Source organism: Scyliorhinus torazame, chromosome 14 (genome assembly GCF_047496885.1).
Source record: "Scyliorhinus torazame isolate Kashiwa2021f chromosome 14, sScyTor2.1, whole genome shotgun sequence".
In the NCBI taxonomy this organism is placed as follows: domain Eukaryota; kingdom Metazoa; phylum Chordata; class Chondrichthyes; order Carcharhiniformes; family Scyliorhinidae; genus Scyliorhinus; species Scyliorhinus torazame.
The window spans coordinates 188,524,304-188,547,225 of record NC_092720.1 but is presented as its reverse complement, the minus strand read 5'-3'; the positions used below and the strand labels follow the sequence as shown (position 1 = coordinate 188,547,225).

The following is a 22,922-nucleotide window of genomic DNA, read 5'->3' as shown; positions in this document are numbered from 1 at the left end:
TACGAGGCAAGTTTTTTACGCAGAGGGTAGTGGGTGCCTGGAACTCACTACCGGAGGAGGTAGTGGAGGCAGGGACGATAGGGACATTTAAGGGGCATCTTGACAAATATATGAATAGGATGGGAATAGAAGGATACGGACCCAGGAAGTGTAGAAGATTGTAGTTTAGTCGGGCAGTATGGTCGGCACGGGCTTGGAGGGCCGAAGGGCCTGTTCCTGTGCTGTACATTTCTTTGTTCTTTGTTCTTTGTAATTCCAATAGATTTGTCAAGCAGGATTTCCTCTTCATAAGTACAAAGATGATGCTAGGTGGGGTGATGGAGTTACCGAAGATAGACTGGGGAGTGGGCCAGGTGGAGCGCTCTTGGTAGGGTTGATGCAGACTCGATGGGCCAAATGGCCTCCTTCTGCACTGTAGGAATTTGATGGTCTATATTCTATTTAACTGTGCTGCCATAAATACATTTGTCTTTCAAGAACAGCTTAATAACTGGCTGACTTTGGCACAACTGACCAAAGTTTCACTGAGCAAGGACTGTCACCCACAAGATGCAGAAAGCAACAACAGGCTGGTTCAATCATTCATCGCTATTCTGTCACGGTGCCTGACTCGGAGAGCAAACTGTGGATTGTTAGCACCATCTGGTGGCGGAAATCACAGGTCTCAGCAATCAACTGCTGAGTGAAGTTGCTGGTTTGCAATGCTGGCAATGTCCCAGCACAAGGGGCTAGATGGAAAACTACCGCTGTAAAGAATACTTGATACAAATGGAAGGAGCATGCAGTACTTTGTGGATTAGAGTCTGATCTATACGAGATGGTGCAGAAGTCAACGTGCCCTTTCATTTGATTTGATTTATTGTTCAAACCAGGACAAGCACACAGTTCTTCATATTCAGATACCTCTCCCCAAATTTGAACACTAACCTTATTTTTCTGATTTTTGTTTGTTTTGGATGGCTGTCTCTCCCCTTCATGGTCTTCATTGTTGTCTTCGTCTTCACTCTGCTCAAGGCTGAGAGCTGCAAAGACGTTTCCACCCTTCAGAGGAAAAATGAACATACAAAAAGATAAACGGCCTGAATATTTTAAACAAAACATATATTAGATGCACAGTATCTGAGTCACCGATTACAATTCATGTGTTTCCAATAAATGACAAGTCCATCTGTTGTGAATATTGTCAGATGTCAAGGGCACAAAGTCCACGAGCAAAGCAGATTAACAGGCCCCTTGATTTCGATCCCGGCTCTGGGTCATTGTCCGTGTGGAGTTTGCACATTCTCCCATGTTTGCATGGGTTTCGCCCCCACAACCCAAAAATGTGCAGAGTAGGTGGATTGGCCACACTAAATTGCCCCTTAATTGGAAAAAATAATTGGGTAATCTAAATTTTAAAAACAAACAGGCCCCTTGATTGGCAAGCCATCCATCACCTTAAATATTCACTCCCTGCACCACAGGCGTCCAGTGGCAGCACCATTTACCATCTACAAGATGTATGCTGCAATTCGCCAACTCTGCTTTGACAGTACCATTTATACCCAAGACTTCTACCATCGTAAAGGTAATGAGACAGCAGATCCATCGGAACACCATCAACTCCACATTGCCCTCCCAAGTCACACAAACCATTGGAAATATATCGGTCTTTCCTTCACAGTTGCTAGGTCAAACCCTCAGACTGCTCAAGAAGGCTTTTCATGGGGCAGCATGGTGGCACAGTTGGTTAGCCCTGATGCCTCACGGCGCCGAGGTCCCAGGTTCGATCCCGGCTCTGGGTCACTGTCTGTGTGGAGTTTGCACATTCTCCCCGTGCTTGCGTGGGTTTTGCCCCCACAACCCAAAGATGTGCAGGGTAGGTGGATTGGCCACACTAAATTGCCCCTTAATTGGAAAAAATGAATTGGGTACTCTAAATTTTTTTTTTTTTTTTTTTAAAAGGCGGCTTTTCACACCACCTTCTTAAAGGCAATTAGGGGTGGGCAACAAACGCTGACCTCGTCAGTAATGCTCACATCTCATGTACGAATAAAAACAACAGCAGTTCCATTTAAAGTTAGAAAAATAAAGAAGAAAAGTATTCTTTCCTGATGTCTTCTGCCTTGGAAGCTGAAAGTTTACAAGCATCTACCAAATCTGTTAATGGTGAGCAATTAAATAAATTACCAGGATTTACAGCAGTAAGATATTGTAGCCAACACATTAGGTGGTGTAATGCTCCCACCATGAGAAAAGGGCATGCCTCCCTATTTACCAACTTAGAATCAGAGACTACTACAACACAAAAACAGACCATTGCAGCCAACGTTCTGTACATTTGTCCTAAACTTTGAAAGAAAAGTTGGGAGTTCACTTTGAAGAAATATTCTTCTCCCAGGCTTTCACTTTAAGTTGCAACAGAAGTGGGACTTTAAAGAGAAAACAAGCAGCTACTCCAAGTCACACACACTTACCATCTTTTTGCATCCCCTTCCTGGTTGTATTACTGTAGAAGAAGGGAAAATATGGATTAGGATCGGGCTAGATTTCCTTGCACATAAATAAGGGAATTTTATCCCCAGCCTCATTTCCCCGCAGGAGTTGTGCAATCTCCAGCAGCTGATTACAGGACTATGGGCATTGCAGGTAACCAATGGGAATCCGATGAACTGATCAAACAAGGCAGCAGTATCAGAAATTAAAGCTGCTGCAGAGCCTAGCGGAGCAATAAACAATAATTAATTTCTTCAAAATGCATCTGTGCCATAAATCCAGTTCAGGATCACATTCTAGTCCTGTAACTGTGTCTTCACTCCTCCCCACCCCCACCACTCCTCCTCCCAACTCCCACTCAATTCCTAGAATGCTACCTTAACTCTCTCCCCAGTACACCTAAACCCTGTTGTGATGAGACATGTTTGGCATATTGTTAAGAAACTGAGGCGATTTGATCCTTCACACCATTAAAGATTCAGCTGTTCTCCACGTTAAAGGATCAGAGAGATATTGCATCACAGAAGGATGCCACTTAGTCCATCGACTCTATGCCAGCTTTCCCCTTCTCACTTCATCCCCATAGCCCTGAAAGTCTATTTCCTTCAAGTGCCCATTTATTTTTCTTAAGGAAATCAACATGAACTCTTACCAATGTTTACAGATGCATCATAGAAAGCATCCTATCTGGCTGCATCACAGCCTGGTATGGCAACTGCCCGGGCCAAGACCGCAGGAAACTTCAGAGTCGTGAACACTTCCCAGTCCACTACACGAAACTGCCTCCCATCCATTGACTCAATCTACACCTCCCGCTGCCTGAGGAAAGTGGGCAGCATAATCAAAGACTCCCTCCCACCCGGCTTACTCACTCTTCCAACCTTTTCCATCGGGCAGGAGATACAGCAGTCGGATAACACGCACGAACAAACTCAAAATTAGCTTCTTCCCCGCTGTTACCAGACTCCTAAACCACCCTCTTATGGACTGACCTGATTAACACTACACCCCTGTATGCTTCACCCGATGCCAGTATCTATGTAGTTACATTGTGTTGCCCTATTATGTAATTTCTTTTATTTTAATTTTCATGTACTTGGTGATCTGTTGAGCTGCTCACAGAAAAATACTTTTCACTGTACCTCGGTTCACATGACAATAAACAAAATCCAAATCCAATCCAATCCTTTTGAAATCACACATCGTCTCCACCTGCACCACCTGCAGGCAGCAAGTTCCAGATCACTGCCTCTCGCTGCTTACAATTTCTTCTTCTCATCCCCTAGCATCTTCCTGCCCAAAACCTTACATTTGTTTTCCATAATCCTTGTACCATCAGCTAATGGGAACTGCTTTTCATTACCTACCTTATCAAAAGCTGCCATGATCTGTACCCCTCTATCCAATCTCCCCTTCACCTTCGCTCCAAGGAGAACCCCAGCTTTGCCAGCCCAACTTCCTGCCTAAACTTTCATCCCTGGAACCATTCTGGTAAATCTTCAAGGACCCTACCAAGCTTCCTAAAGTTCTTTAAAACGGCAAACACTGCAGCCATTTTGTACTCAGCAATATCCCACAAATAGCAAATGAGGTGAATCGCCATTTAATTTTCTTTTGGCAACGTTGGGCATGATATCAGAAAAGCACTGCTTGCTCTCCTTAGAAAAAATGCTAAGTATCTTACAGGAAAGTTTATATTTCAGCCTCTAGACTTTTACACTATAAAATAAACTTTCAAAAATTCTTTATTCATATACTGAAAATGGCCTCACCAAACCTCAAAATGTTCCTTCCACTTAACTCAATTTTGAAAGGTTAACATCAACAATTATGTTGAGTGTGTTGCCCACAAGTGAACTCATTTAAACAATTCACATACATTCCAATTATTCTTTAAAGTGGCAACACTCAATGTCAGGTTGAATGCCATTTTTGCTGAAGTTTTAAAAACCTAGTCATTTTAGTCCTCCTTTTGTTGCCCTGGGTTTTGGCAACACTAGCGAAAAGCTTCTAAAGCTGCAGAAATCCAAGCCGAATCGCCCAAAACCTTGCTCTCGGCACAGCTCACCTTCTTCTTCCTCCTCCTCCTCCTCCTGTTCTTCATCACTGGCCGGCACCGAGAGCTTACTCAGGTTCTCAATCACTGTATCAACATCCTCATCCTTTTTCTTTTTGTTCCGTTCTTTTTTCTTATCACGCTTTTTCTTCTGTTGCTGTGCAACAAGAGACAAAACAAAGGGGCAGAAATCATCAGAGCAGAATGACTCTACATCGAAGAAAGTAGTATTTGCATTTATAAGGGCAGCATATACAGTGGCCCCACTATTTTCAGCCGGAATGGAAATTATTGTTGAATTCCGCTGTCAATCACATCTCAAGGCTGCACTGTTGTTAAATGATTTTACACACAATTTCTATTGTCTAGCTCTCCTTCACTCATTCACTGGACTTTGCTGCTTTAAGCTGCGTGGGCAGCTGCAGGTGGCAGATATTATTTTTAAATTGACTGTTTTGCAGTGCCATTGTTATGCATTTAATCCCACCCCACCTCCTTTTCAATGGTTGATGCTGTAGTGCCAACAGTCACTGATGCTAAAGCACTTTACACAGTGAACTACTTTTGAAGTGCTGATCCTACATCGATTTGTGAGGAGTTGACAAACTTGGCTGGTCAATAATTGCATGGGTAGCATGCACATATGAACAGTCAGATTCCATTGGACTCACTCAGCTGCTTAACCTCATGATAGTCTCAGTCCAAACATGGACCAAAGAGCTGACTTCCAGAGTGTGCAGCAGGAATGACTGCCTTTTCATCAAGGTCAACAATATGACTGTAGCAACAGGGAGTTAGGAGAAACTCTCCATTGGGTGGAGTCATACCTAGAAGATGGCTGTCTTCATGGCGGGAGGAAAGGAAGATGGTGGTGGTCATGGGGGGTGGGGTAATCATTCTCAGCCATGTGACTTTGTTGCATGAATTTATCAGGGTAGTGTCCTCAGCACAACTATCTCCAGGTCCTTCTTTAATTACTTTCCCTCCACGAGGTCAGAAATGGGGGCTTTAGGGGAAGCACGGTGGTGTAGTGGTTAGCACAGCTGCCTCACGGCGCCGAGGTCCCAGGTTCGATCCAGGCTCCAGGTCACTGTCTGTGTGGAGTTTGCACATTCTCCCAGTGTTGCATGGGTTTTGCCCCCACAACCTAAACGTTGTGCAGGGTAGATGGATTGGCCATACTAAATTGCCCCTTAAGTGGAAAAAATGAATTGGCTACTCTAGATTTATTTTTAAAAAAAGAAATGGGGACTTTGCTGATGTTTACAGTGTTCAGTACGTTCGCAGCTCCTGAGATACCGAAGCAGTCGGTGTCCACATGCAGCAAAACCTGGACAACATTCAAACTTGGGCTTTCCTCCACCATAACATAAGAAGTGAGGATGTGAGGGGGCAAGTTTAAGGGAGATGTGCGTGGAAAGTTCTTTTCGCAGAGGGTGGTGGGTGCCTGGAACGCTTTGCCAGCGGAGGTGGTAGAGGTGGGCACAATAGTATCATTTAAGATGCATCTAGACAGATCTATGAACGGGCGGGGAACAGAGGGAAGTAGATCCTTGGAAAATAGGTGACAGGTTTAGATAAAGGATCTGGATCGGCGCAGGCTGGGAGGGACGAAGGGCCTGTTACTGTGCTGTAATTGTCTTTGTTCTTGGCTGTGCCCAGTGCTCAGTACCATTCGCGACTCCTAAGATATTGTTTTTTTTTTTTAATCCATTACTTTATCAGAGTTACAAAGCCAGAGCTCAGAGTGTGGACAGGGGCGAACCCCTAATCCAGCTCCTTGCCTGCTCCAAAATCCAATTCAAATTGAATCCAATTCATGGTCTACACAAGAGAGACATACCAGATCCAGGCATTACACCTGATCCCACGCTTGACCTTAGCCAAAAGGCCAAGAAGTGATTGACTCCTAAGATATTGTTTACTGATGCTTGCAGTATTCAGTTCCACATGCAACTCGTCAGATAATAAGGAGTCTGTGGCCGCATGCAGTAAGACCTGGACAACATTCATGTTTAGGCTGATGGCTGGCAATTTACATGCGACAGGCAGTGGCCATCAACAGAAGAGAGTTTAATCACCTCCCCATGATATTCAACAGTACTGACAGTACTAAGTCCTGCATCAATATTTGAAGATCACCATCAAACAGAAATGCAACTGCACCAGCCACAAGGTGAGAGGCTGCATATATTAGGGAATCCATATCTTGGATTCCCTAAAGCCTGACCATCGGGATGTACAATTCAGGAGTCTGATGGAATACTATCCACATACCTGGATGAGTGCAGCTCCAACAACATTCAGAGGTTCAACACCATGGAGGACTAAGAAGCTTGCTCGACTGGGACCCAATGCATCACTTGAAACAATCAGATGTGCAGGTTAGGTTGGTTTACGGGGATGGGGCGGTGGCCTAGGTCGGGTGCTCTTTCAGAGGGTTGGTGCAGATTTGATGGGCCGAATGGTCTCCGTCTGCACTTTAGGGATTCTATCGATTCTTCACTCCCTCCACCAGCAGTGCACTGTGGCTGGAACATTAACCATCTAAAAGATGCACTACATCACCACCCAATGAGAAGAGCAAGAACAGGACAAGGGGACACCACCTCCAAATTCCCATTTAAACACATTCTTCCCGTGTTTGCGTGGGTTTCACCCCCACAACCCAAAAAAGATGTGAAGGGTAGGTGAAATGGCCATGCTAAATTGCCCCTTAATTGGAAAAAATGAATTGGATACTCTTAAAAAAATTTTTTTTTAAATTATTTTTAAATTCCCATTTAAGTTGTACACCATCATAACTTCAAAATAACATTGTTCCTTCCCAGTCACTGGGTCTAAATCCTGGGATTCCCTCCTTAATAGCACTGTGGACCTACCTTAACCACACAGATTGCAGCAGTTCAAGAAGGTGGCTCCCCACCACTTACTCTAGGTTAATTAGGGATGGACAATAAATGCTGGCTTTGCTAAGGATTACCTCATTCCATGAATGAACGGTCAGTGTGTACCTAGATATCCAGATACTGACCTAGGCTGCGCACTCCAATCTCTTTCTTCAACCCCCTCTACCAGCAAGTGAATGCAAAACCATGGCAATGTTTCTGTTACCTGCTGCTCTGCAATGATTGACTCTTCTGCTTTCACTTGTTTATCATCAGCTGCCAGCTCCTCAAAGAACTGGAGAAAGAAAATAAAAATATCATCGGATAGTGAAGCTCATTTCATCCTAAAAGGCCATTGTTTCGGTAAAGATTGAGGTCTTCCATGGTTGAGAGGCCCAAAAGTAAAAATCAGGTGTTTAAGTCATGCCCTTTCAATACAATAGAAAATACAACAGTATTAAAAGTTATCAATGGCCTTAAGTCATCAGAGTAGGCTAAAAGAGGATCAGAAGCCAAACATGGGAGTGTCATCAGTCAGTGAAATAATAACTTTACTTTGAGAGCGATACTACTGCAGGGGCAAGTTAATAATATGGTCGGGAATTACAACATAATAATATATCTTATAATAATATAATAATAATAATCTTTATTGTCACAAGCAGGCTTACATTTACACGGCAATGAAGTTATTGTGCAAAGTCCCTAGTCGCCACATTCCGGCACCTGTTCAGGTACACAGAGGGAGAATTCAAAATGTCCAATTCACCTAACAAGCACGTCTTTCAAGACTTGTGGAAGGAAACCGGAGCACGCAGATGAAACCCACGCAGACACAGGGAGAACGTGCAGACTCCACGCAGACAATGGCCCAAGCCGTGAATCGAACCTGGGACTCTGGCGCTGTGAGGCAACAGTGCCAACCACTGTGCTACCGTATCTTATCAGGAGCAGGAGGGAAGATGAAAAAAGTCTGTTACATTCCCACAAGCCGAGTTAGCAGTAAGAATTCGGCAGCAGAGGGCTGCACGGTGGTTAGCACTACTGCCTCACGGTGCTGAGGACCCGGAATCAATCCCGGCCTGGATCACTGTGGTGTGTACACATTCTCCCAGTGTCTGCGTGGGTCTCACCCCCACAAACCCAAAGGCGTATAGGGTAGCTAGACTGGCCATGCTAAATTGCCCCTCAATGGGAAAAAAATAATTGGGTACTCCAAATTTATTTTAAAAAGGAATCCGGCAACAGGATGGTACAAGTGACTTCAGTGCAAGTGTTCGGAAAAGTTGATCTTGCTGATCGTTATTTAGTGAAGACCACTGTTGGATGGCTTAAATAAGTAAAGTCACCATAGTCCCAGATGACCAGAGGCTGCTTTCCCCTTTGAGGGAGAGAGCTGACTGGTGCCGATTTAACCTGAGAATCACCATATCTCAGCCAAGGGACAAGGTTGAGAAGGCATCTCAGCCAGTACGAGAATTGAACCCATGCTGTGCCACATCACAAACTAGCTGTCCAGCCAACTGAGCTAAACCGGCCCCTGTTTAATGGCGTACTAATGCCTGAGCTGCGGTGCTTTTCACAGCCAGACAGACTGGCAATACACACTGCTGAGGTTTCACACCCGAATAGTGACCACATCCGGGGGAAAGGGAAGAGTACCAAAAAGAAAGAAATTGAATGCAAAACACTGGGACAATTTCAAACCCATCGATGTGGCTAATTCTGCTCCTCTGTCTTATGGTCTTATGAAAGTACAAACCTGAGAGTGGAACACAGAAACGCGAACACATCTATGGGCACGTGTGTGTGTGTGTGTGTGTGAGTGTGTATCGACACAGACACAAACTGGGGCAAATGCAGACTTCATATGTAGAAATCACAAGGTTACAAATAAACTCCTGACCTATAACATGCAGTCCAAGCCACTCAAAATGGGCTGTGACGGGATAAATGCGTGGATCACACTGCCATAATCAGGGGTAGATTAATTATTCAAATGAATGGCCTGTCCGGGGGTAGAAATTATTCCAAGAACCTGGCGCAGTGTTTGAAAGGTAATGCAAAACAAATTATTTACAAAAGATATATAGATATCCACACACCGATTTCTTGGCCTTCTTATCTTTTTTTCCTTTCTTCAGAACTGTGAGAAGAAAATTAAAATCTCAGTATCAGAAAGCAAACTTTTTAAAAAAATAAATAGCAATGGAATGCCAGAAGCAACAAGTTGATGTCAACATGATTCAGTTGCAAGTACCCTTGTCAGATGGCTAAGGGTCCAAGCCCCACCTTGAACTTCAGCATTAACATTGCAGGACAGAATCTAAGCTGATGCAACTGTACAATAACGAGGAAGCACTAACAATTCAAGCCTGCAGTTAATAACTTTTGGAAGTAGTCCACGTTCAGCCTTACTGTTATGTCAGTTGACTCACACTGACAGTCTATATCCAATTTCACAGAGTCATAGAGTTTCACGGCATAAAGGGGGCCCTTCGGCCCAGCCATCAAGCACTTAACTGCTCTAATCCCATTTCCAGCCTTGTATCCTCTGGCATTTCAAGCTCGCATAATTTAGGGTTGTGATAACCAAATGCCTCCTTGTTCTGGATTGGATATTTGAATGTTCTGTACATGTACCTCTGCAATCCGTCTGAAGGCAGACTGAGTGGGCATTTAGTTATTCAGATTGAGGCCGAAGTATTAGGTTATTTCATAGCATCTGGCCATACTTGCAGCCAGTCGGTGGAGGAGACCAGAAATCAATCTTTATTTGGTTTTAGATATATTCACAAAGTGAGATATAACAAATGTACAGCCCCTAACTCTACAACCCAAGGGCAGCACGGTGGTGCAGTGGGTTAGCCCTGCTGCCTCACGGTGCTGAGGTCCCAGGTTCGATCCTGGCTCTGGGTCACTGTCCGTGTGGAGTTTGTACATTCTCCCCTTGTTTGCGTGGGTTTCGCCCCCACAACCCAAAGATGTGCAGGGTAGGTGAATCGGCCACGCTAAATTGCCCTTTAATTGGAAAAAATGAATTGGGTACTCTAAATTAATTTTTTTTTTTTTAAAGTGGCCTGTAACACCACTTTAATTTATACAATTACAGTAGCTTTGGTTGCAATCAAATCTTACCCATAAAGAACATAATAAATTTGCTGCGTTATTCTACATGGATGGACTGCTTCATTTTTATATTCAGAATTATTTTATTTACAATACAGCTATTGATGTACAAAAAACTGAAATCCAACATTAAGGCACCAACCCGAGGGAACAAGCTCTATGCATTTAGTTTTGATTTTATGACTGTCTAACTGCACTGTTAGTTTGAAATGGCGTAACCGCTTCAATCCATGAGCACAATCTAACTTCACAAATGATCCTGTGGATTCCAGAAAGTAGAAATTTTGCAACAGCACAATATGAACAACCTCCAGAATCAGTGATACTAAAAAGAACGGGGCTTCTCAACCCTGTGCCGGCTTTTTCTTGGAATCATTTAATCTCACTCTCCTGCTCTTTCCCCAAAGCTCCATATATTTTTTTCCCTTTAAGTAGTTATCCAATTCCCCTTCACAAGTGGCAATGGAATCGGCTTCCACTGCCCTTTCAAACAGCGTTTACCCGATCACAACTTGCTGTGTAAGAAAATTCATCCCAGCTCTATTGCCAATTACTGTAATTCTGGTGTCCACTGGGTACCAACCCTCATGCCACTGGAAACAGTTTCTCTTGATCCACACATTCAAAATCACTCATGCTTCTGAATTTGTTTCAAACCTCCCCTTCTCATTCTTTGGTCTCAGGAGAACAATCCCAATTTCTGTTATCTCTACAGGTAAGTAGTTACACAATGTTAAACCAGCTGTTATTGCAGTTTTATTTTTGTTGCCCCGGTCACTTTTAATCCCTCAAACAATACCAGGAGTAGATTATCTGGTCAATATCTCAATGCTGTTTTTGGGAGTTTGTTGTATGTGCAGGTTGGCTGCCATGTTTCATGCATCATCATCATCCAGTAAATGCACTTCAAAAATACTTCATTGGCGGTGAAACATACTGGGATGCCTGGACGTTATGAAAGGTGCAAGAGAAATACAAAGTTGTTCTTTGTCATCTAAAATTGACCCCTCCTTAACTATCCAATGGTAAACACAGTATCTTTAGCAATGGCTTTTCTCCCCTTCTCCTATTGCACCATTACCTCCAGAGGCCCCGAAGATCCATCTCTGGCCCTTCCCCTTCCTTATCCACAAACTGCACCGTGGCAAAATCCGCAAATATCAGGCTTACACACATTCGCTGATGATACCCAGTTCTACCTCTACACCACACTCATTTCCCCCCCGCTTGTCCAAAATCCAGTCCTGGATGAACCGCGATTTGCTCCATTGAACATCAGAAGGTCAAATGTATCCTCAGCATTTCTTGGCAGGACAAGGTCACCAACTCCTACGTGTTGGAACATGATAGTTTCATCAGTGCACACTCTTTACTCAGCCAATGATGGCTGCACTAGCTTAGCCATGTTCATCAGATGAATGATAGCCATTTATACGCAGCCTTAACTGGCCACTGGGCCACAACTCTTGGGCGTCCATAACCCCGTTACAAGGGCACCGGCAAGCAAGATATGAAGATGGCTGACACTGAGAACTGGGAGACAGCCATGACCTCTGGAGCTGGACTGTCTGGAAGAGCAATGAAAGACGTGAGCAGGTGGCCGAGAAAAGGGCTGAGAGAAAACAAAGGCCAGTGAATCGTGCACCCTCAAACCCTTCTGCAGAGACCACCATGCCAGAGTGGAGCTCCCAAGACACACCAGGTGATGCTGAACACAAGAGTTGACCATCACAACGCAAGCCATCTTACAGGATGAAAAAAAATCAATCCCTTACTGCGGCAATTGGGGTAACAGCTGGCTGTGAGAAACACAATCTGGGGGTTATATGCTCAGCATTATTGGGGATAACAGCTGGCTATAAGGGTTAGACTCTGGGGTTTATTTCCTCAGTATTATTGGGGACAACAGCTGGCTATGAGGGTCATACTCAGGTTTATATCCTCAGTATTATTGGGGGTAACAGCTGCCTGTGGGGATCTGACTCTGGGGTTTACATCCCCAGTATTATTGGGGGTAACAGCTGCCTGTGGGGATCAGACTCTGGGGTTTATATCTTCAGTATTATTGGGGACAACAGTTGGCTATAAGGGTTAGACTCTGGGGTTTATTTCCTCAGTATTATTGGGGACAACAGCCGGCTATGAGGGTCATACTCAGGTTTATATCCTCAGTATTACTGGGGGTAACAGCTGGCTGTGGGGATCAGACTCTGGGGTTTACATCCCCAGTATTATTGGGGGTAACAGCTGGCTGTGGGGATCAGACTCTGGGGTTTACATCCTCAGTATTATTGGGGGTAACAGCTGGCTGTGGGGATCAGACTCTGGGGTTTGCATCCTCAGTATTATGGGGGGTAACAGCTGCCTGTGGGAATCAGACTGTGGGGTTTACATCCCCAGTATTAATGGGGGTAACAGCTGCCTGTGAGGGTCAGACTCTGGGGTTTATATCCCCAGTATTATTGGGGGTAACAGCTGGCTGCGGGGATCAGACTCTGGGGTTTATATCCCCAGTATTATTGGGGGTAACAGCTGCCTGTGGGGATCAGACTCTGGGGTTTACATCCCCAGTATTTTTGGGGGGTAACAGCTGCCTGTGGGGATCAGACTCTGGGGTTTACATCCCCAGTATTATTGGGGGTAACAGCTGGCTGTGGGGATCAGACTCTGGGGTTTACATCCTCAGTATTATTGGGGGTAACAGCTGGCTGTGGGGATCAGACTCTGGGGTTCACATCCTCAGTATTATTGGGGGTAACAGCTGGCTGTGGGGATCAGACTCTGGGGTTTACATCCCCAGTATTATTGGGGGGTAACAGCTGCCTGTGGGGATCAGACTCTGGGGTTTACATCCCCAGTATTATTGGGGGTAACAGCTGCCTGTGGGGATCAGACTCGGGTTTACATCCCCAGTATTATTGGGGGTAACAGCTGCCTGTGAGGGTCAGACTCTGGGGTTTACATGCTCAGTATTATTGGGGGTAACAGCTGGCTGTGGGGATCAGACTCTGGGGTTTACATCCCCAGTATTATTGGGGGTAACAGCTGGCTGTGGGGATCAGACTCTGGGGTTTACATCCTCAGTATTATTGGGGGTAACAGCTGGCTGTGGGGATCAGACTCTGGGGTTTACATCCCCAGTATTATTGGGGGTAACAGCTGCCTGTGGGGATCAGACTCTGGGGTTTATATCCCCAGTATTATTGGGGGTAACAGCTGGCTGTGGGGATCAGACTCTGGGGTTTACATCCCCAGTATTATTGGGGGTAACAGCTGCCTGTGGGGATCAGACTCGGGTTTACATCCCCAGTATTATTGGGGGTAACAGCTGCCTGTGAGGGTCAGACTCTGGGGTTTACATCCTCAGTATTATTGGGGGTAACAGCTGGCTGTGGGGATCAGACTCTGGGGTTTACATCCCCAGTATTATTGGGGGTAACAGCTGGCTGTGGGGATCAGACTCTGGGGTTTACATCCCCAGTATTATTGGGGGTAACAGCTGGCTGTGGGGATCAGACTCTGGGGTTTATATCCTCAGTATTATTGGGGGTAACAGCTGCCTGTGGGGATCAGACTCGGGTTTACATCCCCAGTATTATTGGGGGTAACAGCTGGCTGTGGGGATCAGACTCTGGGGTTTATATCCTCAGTATTATTGGGGGTAACAGCTGGCTGTGGGGATCAGACTCTGGGGTTTACATCCCCAGTATTATTGGGGGTAACAGCTGGCTGTGGGGATCAGACTCTGGGGTTTATATCCTCAGTATTATTGGGGGTAACAGCTGGCTGTGAGGGTCAGACTCGGGTTTACATCCCCAGTATTATTGGGGGTAACAGCTGGCTGTGGGGATCAGACTCTGGGGTTTACATCCCCAGTATTATTGGGGGTAACAGCTGGCTGTGGGGATCAGACTCTGGGGTTTACATCCCCAGTATTATTGGGGGTAACAGCTGCCTGTGGGGATCAGGAATGTGTAAAGAAATATACCCTTCCCCCACCCAAGGTCTGTAAATCCCCGGTTCAGGCTGTGTCTCACCGTCCTGGGTCGGTGGGGCGTTCGGCTCCTCTCCGCCCACCCACTCCTCCCCGTTGCCGGCCTCCCCGGCCTTTGCTCTGGCTCGCGGCATTGCCACCTGTCTCTCTGGAAAGTTCCGGCGGCTTCTGCAAGGCGCTCGTGCTGCCCACTCCGCGCTGCCCCGGATGCTCTCTCCGCACCCCCCCCCCCCCGAACGGGCTTCACGTGGAGGGGCGGGGCTTGACGTTGGGGCGGGGTAGGAGGGAGGACGGGGGGAAACTACGCACCCACGCAAGCTCAATGAGGTCGACCTCCAAAACGCAACACGGCTGCGCACTGGAGAAAGGTGGGCGGGCACAGCCAGCGGCACCGCGCAAGCGCATTAACGATCCAAAGGCGTGAGGCGGCTGCGCACTGGACAAATAAAAGCAAAATAACGTGGTTGCTGGAAATCTGAAATAAAAATAGAAAGACATTTAACATCTGAGATCTAAATGACCCTTCTACAGAATTGAAGAGAGGCAGAAATGTAAGGAATGTTGATGCACTATCAATTACGACGAGTACAGTACGAAGTCTTACAACACCAGGTTAAAGTCCAACAGGTTTGTTTTGAAGCACTAGCTTTCGGAGCGCTGCTCCTTCCTCAGGTGAATGAAGAGGTATGTTCCAGAAACACATCTCTGGATCTGTAAAGATTTAATCACCTGCTAATGCTCGCATTCCTAGCATTGTTTGGCATCTTTGAATTTGTCTATATATGTGTTTCTGGAACAGACCTCTTCATTCACCAGTGGGAGGACGGATCGTCCTGGGGCGGGGGCAGTAGTGAGGTGCGCTGGGGGGAGGGTGGGTGGCACCGGGGCAATCGGAGGGAGGGGGTGTCCTGGCGGCCGTCGGGGTATGCCGCGTGGGCGTACTGCGGGTTTGCATGCAACAGTTGTACCCTTTCGACCAACAGGTCCGCCTTGTGGAGTCGCACGTGTTTGCGGAGGGGGACGGGTCCTGGAGCTGCCAGCCACGTTGTGAGCGAAACCCCGGAGATGGACTTCCTAGGGAAGGCAAGGAGGCGTTCATGGGGGGTTTCATTAGTCGCAGCGCAGAGTAGCGATCGGATAGAATGGAGCGCGTCGGGGAGGACCTCTTGCCAGCGAGAGACCGTGAGATTTTTAGACCGCAGGGCCAGCGGGACGGCCTTCCAGACCGTCCATTCTCCCTCTCCATCTGCCCATTTCCCCGGGGGTTGTAGCTGGTCGTCCTGCTCGAGGCAATGCCCTTGCTGAGCAGGAACTGACGCAGCTCATCATTCATAAAGGAGGATCCCTGGTCGCTGTGGACGTAAGCGGGGAAACCAAACATGGCGAAGATGCTGTTGAGTGCTTTAATGATTGTGGCAGACGTCATATCGGGGCATGGGATGGCGAAGGGGAAGCTGGAGTATTCATCGACCACGTTCAGGAAGTACGTGTTTCGGTCGGTGGAGGGGATGGGCCCTTTGAGGTCCACGCTGAGGCATTCAAGGGGCGGGAGTCCTTCACCAGGTTCGCTTGATCTGGCCGGTAGAAGTGCGGTTTGCACTCCGCGCAGACCTGGCAGTCTCTGGTGACGGCACTGACCTCCGCAATGGAGTAGGGCAGGTTGCGGGCCTTTATAAAGTGAAAGGACCAGGTGACCCCTGGGTGACAGAGACCATCGTGTGGGGCCCGGAGTCGGTCCACTTGTGCGGTGGCACATGTACCTCGGGATAGGGCATCGGGGGGGCTCGTTGAGCTTCCCGGGGCGATACAAAATCTCGTAATTGTAGGCGGAGAGCTCGATCCTCCACCTTAAGATTTTGTCAATTTTGATCTTGCCCCGCTGTGTATTATTAATCATGAAGGCAACCGACCGTTGGTCAGTGAGGAGAGTGAATCTCCTGCCAGCCAGATAATGCCTCCAATACCACACAGCTTCTACGATGGCTTGGGCCTCCTTTTCGACAGAGGAGTGCTGAATTTCGGAGGCATGAAGGGTTTGTGAAAAGAATGCCACGGGTCTGCCTGCCTGGTTGAGGGTGGCGGCCAGAGCGACGTCCGATGCATCGATCTCGACCTGAAAGGGGAGGGTCTCGTCGACCGCGTGCATTGCGGCCTTGGCAATGTCAGCCTTGATATGGTTGAAGGCCTGGCGGGCCTCAGCCGTCAGGAGGAAAACTGTGGAGTGGATGAGTGGGCGGGCCTTGTTAGGGACCCACTGGGCATAATAGGAGAAAAACCCCAGGCATCGTTTCAGGGCATTGGGGCAGTGGGGGAGTGGGAGTTCCATGAGGGGGCGCTTGCGGTCGGGGTCGGGCCCTAGAACTCCATTTTCCACAACATAGCCAAAGATGGCTAAGCGGTTGGTGCGGAACACGCACTTCTTCTTATTGTACGTGAGGTTCAGGAGTTTGGAGAAATTTGAAAAGGTTAACGTCATGGTTCTGCTGGTCGTGGCCTCAGATGGTGACGTTATCTAGGTACAGGAAGGTGGCCCGCAGCCCGTACCTGTCAACCATTCGGTCCATCACACGGAAGACCGAGACCCCGTTAGTGATGCCGAAGAGAACCCTAAGGAAGTGGTAAAGGCGGCCGTCTGCTTCGAACGCAATGTATTGGCGGTCCGCCTTGCGGATGGGAGCTGGTGGTAGTCAGATTTCAGGTCCACTGTAGCAAAGACTCGGTACTGTGCAATCTGATTGACCATATCAGATATGGAGGGAGGGGGTATGCGTTGAGCTGCATGTACCAATTGATGGTCTGACTGTAGTCAATGACCATCCTGTGTTTCTCCTCAGTCTTTACTACTAGCACTTGGGCTCTCCAGGGACTGTTGCTGGCCTCAATGATGCCTTCCCGCAGTAACCGCTGGACCTCTGACCTGATGAAGGTCCTGTCCTGGGCACTGTACCGTCTGCACCTGGTGGCAGCGGGTTTGCAATCCGGGGTGAGGTTTGCAAACAGGGAAGGTGGGTCAACATTAAGGGTCGTGAGGCCGCATATGGTGAGGGGTGATAGGGGTCCGCCGAATTTTAGAGTTAGGCTTTGGAGGTTGCACTGGAAGTTCAGGCCGAGTAACAGGGCAGCGCAGAGGTTGGGGAAGACGTAGAGTTGGAAGTTGCTGAACTCTACGCCCTGGACGGTGAGGGTGGCGATGCAGTACCCTCGGATTTCCACGGAATGGGATCCGGAGGCCAGGGAGATTCTTTGGGTAATGGGGTAACCGCGAGGAAGCAGCACCTTACTGTAGAGGGGTGGATAGAGCTTTCCGTGCTCCCGGAGTCAAAAAGGCAGGAAGTCTTGTGCCCATCAACTTTCACCGTCGTCGTCGCGGTTGCGAGGTTGTGAGGCCGGGACTGGTCGAGCGTGATGGGGGCCCCGGGCTGGTCGGCGGTGGCGGCAGGCCAGATGAAGATCCCGATGAACCGGAGTCCTGAGGTGCCGTCCAAAATAGCGCTGAAGACGGCGGCGCCCACGGCGCGCACATGGCGGGCGGCGTTAAAGTTGGCGCCCACGGGCCCCATGTGGTCTGCTGGGGGGGAAGATGGCGGCGCCCACGAGCCGCACATGGTCTGTGGGTACAAAAATGGCGGCGCCCACGGGTCACACATGGGGGTGCAGGAACGCTGAGCCTAGAAACTGCAGCGATCGACCGGGCCTGGCACACAGCAGCAAAATGTCCTTTCTCTCCACAGGCCTTGCAGTTTACACTCCGCGCTGGGCAGCGCTGCCGAGGGTGTTTGGTCTGCCCGCAGAAGTAGCATTTGGGCCTCCCGGGGTTGGCTGGCTGCCGCGCGGTGCAGGCTTGGGGTGGAAACCGGTGGGTCCCATGATGTTCATGAGGGTGCCGTGCGGTCGGGAGCGTACGACTGTACGTTATGGGAGGCAATAGTCGGTGAGTTTGCGAGCTGCCTGGTTGCCGCAAGGTCGAGCTTACCCCCTTCTTTTTTTTTTAATAAATATTTTATTGAAAAATTTTTGGTCAACCAACACAGTACATTGTGCATCCTTTACACAATATTATAACAGCACAAATAACAATGACCTATTTTATATAAACAAAAAACAAAAAATGAATAAATATTAAATAACAAAAATGAAAACTAGCCCTAATTGGCAACTGTCTTGTCATAAGTTACACCCCCCCCCCGCCCCCCCCCCCCCCAAATCCTGGGCTGCTGCTGCTGCAGCTTTCATTTTCCCCTTCCATCTATCTATCCGCAAGGTATTCGACGAACGGTTGCCACCGCCTGGTGAACCCTTGGGCCGACCCCCTTAGGACGAACTTAATCCGCTCTAGCTTTATAAACCCCGCCATGTCATTTATCCAGGTCTCCACCCCCAGGGGCTTGGCTTCCTTCCACATTAGCAATATTCTGCGCCGGGCTACTAGGGACGCAAAGGCCAAAACATCGGCCTCTCTCGCCTCCTGCACTCCCGGCTCTTGTGCAACCCCAAATATAGCCAACCCCCAGCTTGGTTCGACCCGGACCCCCACTACTTTTGAAAGCACCTTTGTCACCCCCATCCAAAACCCCCGTAGTGCCGGGCATGCCCAAAACATATGGGTATGATTCGCTGGGCTTCTCGAGCACCTCGCACACCTATCCTCCACCCCAAAAAATTTACTGAGCCGCGCTCCAGTCATATGCGCCCTGTGTAATACCTTAAACTGAATCAGGCTTAGCCTGGCACACGAGGACGACGAGTTTACCCTACTTAGAGCATCCGCCCACAGCCCCTCCTCAATCTCCTCCCCCAGCTCTTCTTCCCATTTCCCTTTTAGTTCATCAACCATAGTCTCCCCTTCGTCCCTCATTTCCCTATATATATCTGACACCTTACCATCCCCCACCCATGTCTTTGAGAACACTCTGTCCTGCACCTCTTGTGTCGGGAGCTGCGGAAATTCCCTCACCTGTTGCCTCGCAAAAGCCCTCAGTTGCATATACCTGAATGCATTCCCTTGGGGCAACCCATATTTCTCGGTCAGCGCTCCCAGACTCGCGAACTTCCCATCCACAAATAGATCTTTCAGTTGCGTTATTCCTGCTCTTTGCCACATTCCATATCCCCCATCCATTCCCCCCGGGGCAAACCTGTGGTTGTTTCTTATCGGGGACCCCCCCAAGGCTCCAGTCTTTCCCCTGTGCCGTCTCCACTGTCCCCAAATCTTCAGTGTAGCTACCACCACCGGGCTTGTGGTGTAGTTCCTCGGTGAGAACGGCAATGGGGCTGTCACCATAGCCTGCAGGCTAGTCCCCCTACAGGACGCCCTCTCTAATCTCTTCCACGCCGCTCCCTCCTCCTCTCCCATCCACTTACTCACCATTGAAATATTAGCGGCCCAATAGTACTCACTTAGGCTCGGTAGTGCCAGCCCCCCCCTATCCCTACTACGCTGTAAGAATCCCTTCCTCACTCTCGGGGTCTTCCCGGCCCAAACAAAACCCATGATGCTCTTTTCAATCCTTTTAAAAAAAGCCTTCGTGATCACCACCGGGAGGCACTGAAACACAAAGAGGAATCTCGGGAGGACCACCATCTTAACCGCCTGCACCCTCCCTGCCATTGACAGGGCTACCATATCCCACCTCTTGAAATCTTCCTCCATCTGTTCCACCAACCGCGTTAAATTTAACCTGTGCAATGTGCCCCAATTCTTAGCTATCTGGATCCCCAGGTAACGAAAGTCTCTTGTTACCTTCCTCAACGGTAGGTCCTCTATTTCTCTACTCTGCTCCCCTGGATGCACCACAAACAACTCACTTTTCCCCATGTTCAATTTATACCCTGAAAAATCCCCAAACTCCCCAAGTATCCGCATTATTTCTGGCATCCCCTCCACCGGGTCCGCCACGTATAGTAGCAAATCGTCCGCATACAAAGATACCCGGTGCTCTTCTCCTCCCCTAAGTACTCCCCTCCACTTCTTGGAACCCCTCAACGCTATCGCCAGGGGCTCAATCGCCAGTGCAAACAGTAATGGGGACAGAGGGCATCCCTGCCTTGTCCCCCTATGGAGCCGAAAATATGCCGATCCCCGTCCATTCGTGACCACACTCGCCACTGGGGCCCTATACAATAGCTGCACCCATCTAACATACCCCTCTCCAAAACCAAATCTCCTCAACACCTCCCACAAATAATCCCATTCCACTCTATCAAATGCTTTCTCGGCATCCATCGCCACTACTATCTCTGTTTCACCCTCTGGTGGGGCCATCATCATTACCCCTAACAGCCTCCGTATATTCGTGTTCAGCTGTCTCCCCTTCACAAACCCAGTTTGGTCCTCGTGAACCACCCCCGGGACACATTCCTCTATTCTCATTGCCATTACCTTGGCCAGGACCTTGGCATCCACATTTAGGAGGGAAATTGGTCTGTAGGACCCGCATTGTAGTGGGTCCTTTTCCTTCTTTAAGAGAAGTGATATCGTTGCTTCAGACATAGTCGGGGGCAGTTGTCCCCTTTCCTTTGCCTCATTAAGGTCCTCGTCAGTACCGGGGCGAGCAAGTCCAAATATTTTCTATAGAATTCGACTGGGAATCCGTCCGGTCCCGGGGCCTTTCCCGTCTGCATGCTCATAATTCCTTTCACCACTTCTTCTACCTCGATCTGTGCTCCCAGTCCCACCCTTTCCTGCTCTTTCACCTTGGGAATTTCCAGCCGATCCAAAAAGTCCATCATTCTCTCCCTCCCATCCGGGGGTTGAGCTTCATATAATTTTTTATAAAATGTCTTGAACACTTCATTCACTCTCTCCGCTCCCCGCTCCATCTCTCCTTCCTCGTCCCTCACTCCCCCTATTTCCCTCGCTGCTCCCCTTTTCCTCAATTGGTGTGCCAGCAATCTGCTCGCCTTCTCCCCATATTCATACTGTACACCCTGTGCCTTCCTCCATTGTGCCTCTGCAGTGCCTGTAGTCAGCAAGTCAAATTCCACATGCAGCCTTTGCCTTTCCCTGTACAATCCCTCCTCCGGTGCTTCCGCATATTGTCTGTCCACCCTCAAAAGTTCTTGCAGCAACCGCTCCCGTTCCTTACTCTCCTGCTTCCCTTTATGTGCCCTTATTGATATCAGCTCCCCCCTAACCACCGCCTTCAACGCCTCCCAGACCACTCCCACCTGGACCTCCCCATTGTCATTGAGTTCCAAGTACTTTTCAATACATCCCCTCACCCTTAGACACACCCCCTCATCCGCCATTAGTCCCATGTCCATTCTCCAGGGTGGGCGCCCTCCTGTTTCCTCCCCTATCTCCAAGTCCACCCAGTGTGGGGCGTGATCCGAAATGGCTATAGCCGTATACTCCGTTCCCCTCACCTTCGGGATCAATGCCCTACCCAGCACAAAAAAGTCTATGCGCGAATAGACTTTATGGACATAGGAGAAAAACGAGAACTCCTTACTCCTAGGTCTACTAAATCTCCACGGGTCCACACCTCCCATCTGCTCCATAAAATCTTTAAGCACCTTGGCTGCTGCCGGCCTCCTTCCAGTCCTGGACTTCGACCTATCCAGCCCTGGTTCCAACACCGTGTTAAAGTCTCCCCCCATTATCAGCTTTCCCGTCTCTAGGTCCGGAATGCGTCCTAGCATCCGCCTCATAAAATTGGCATCATCCCAGTTCGGGGCATACACGTTTACCAAAACCACCGTCTCTCCCTGTAGTTTGCCACTCACCATCACGTATCTGCCCCCGTTATCCGCCACTATAGTCTTTACCTCGAACATTACCCGCTTCCCCACCAATATAGCCACCCCCCTGTTTTTCGCATCTAGCCCCGAATGGAACACCTGCCCCACCCATCCTTTACGCAGCTAACCTGGTCTATCAGTTTCAGGTGCGTTTCCTGTAACATGACCACATCTGCTTTAAGTTTCTTAAGGTGTGCGAGTACCCGTGCCCTCTTTATCGGCCCGTTGAGCCCTCTCACGTTCCACGTGATCAGCCGAGTTGGGGGGCTTCCCACCCCCCCCCCCCCTTGCCGATTAGCCATCATCTTTTTCCAGCTTCTCACCCAGTTCCCACGCAGCTGTATCTCCCCCAGGCGGTGCCCCCCCGCCCATCCTCTCCCGTACCCGCTCCCCCCTTTCCCCAGCAGCAGCAACCCAGTAATTCCCCCCTCCCACCCCCCCCGCTAGACCCCCCGCTAGCGTAATTACTCCCCCCATGTTGCTTCCAGAAGTCAGCAAAGTCTGGCTGACCTCGGCTTCCCCCCGTGACCACGGCTCGCACCGTGCGACGCCCCCTCCTCCCTGCTTCTCTATTCCCGCCATAATTATCATAGCGCGGGAGCCAAGCCCGCGCTTCTCCCTTGGCCCCGCCCCCCATGGC

General features: G+C 48.7%; 1 protein-coding gene and 1 long non-coding RNA gene across 3 annotated transcripts in view; one reads left to right on the top strand and one right to left on the bottom strand.

Annotated features, from left to right (window-relative positions):
* The window catches only part of abcf1 (ATP-binding cassette, sub-family F (GCN20), member 1), a 127,340-nt gene extending 112,549 nt beyond the window's left edge, over positions 1-14,791 (bottom strand). Inside the window, exons 1-6 of one of the 2 annotated variants that reach the window (XM_072475330.1) lie at positions 14,586-14,791; positions 9,525-9,565; positions 7,646-7,714; positions 4,544-4,688; positions 2,457-2,488; positions 928-1,041 (exon numbers count right to left, since the gene is read on the bottom strand). In XM_072475330.1, the coding sequence (XP_072331431.1) occupies positions 928-1,041; positions 2,457-2,488; positions 4,544-4,688; positions 7,646-7,714; positions 9,525-9,565; positions 14,586-14,676 (492 nt within the window). In that variant the 5' untranslated portion in view covers positions 14,677-14,791. The remainder of the gene's footprint in view (positions 1-927; positions 1,042-2,456; positions 2,489-4,543; positions 4,689-7,645; positions 7,715-9,524; positions 9,566-14,585) is intronic. The other variant, XM_072475331.1, reaches the window with a different exon arrangement.
* Positions 14,792-14,982: 191 nt separating this feature from the next.
* LOC140389387 (uncharacterized) overlaps positions 14,983-22,922 on the top strand; it is a 36,234-nt gene continuing 28,294 nt past the window's right edge. The window contains exon 1 of the long non-coding RNA XR_011934366.1: positions 14,983-15,169. This is a non-coding gene — a long non-coding RNA (uncharacterized lncRNA). The remainder of the gene's footprint in view (positions 15,170-22,922) is intronic.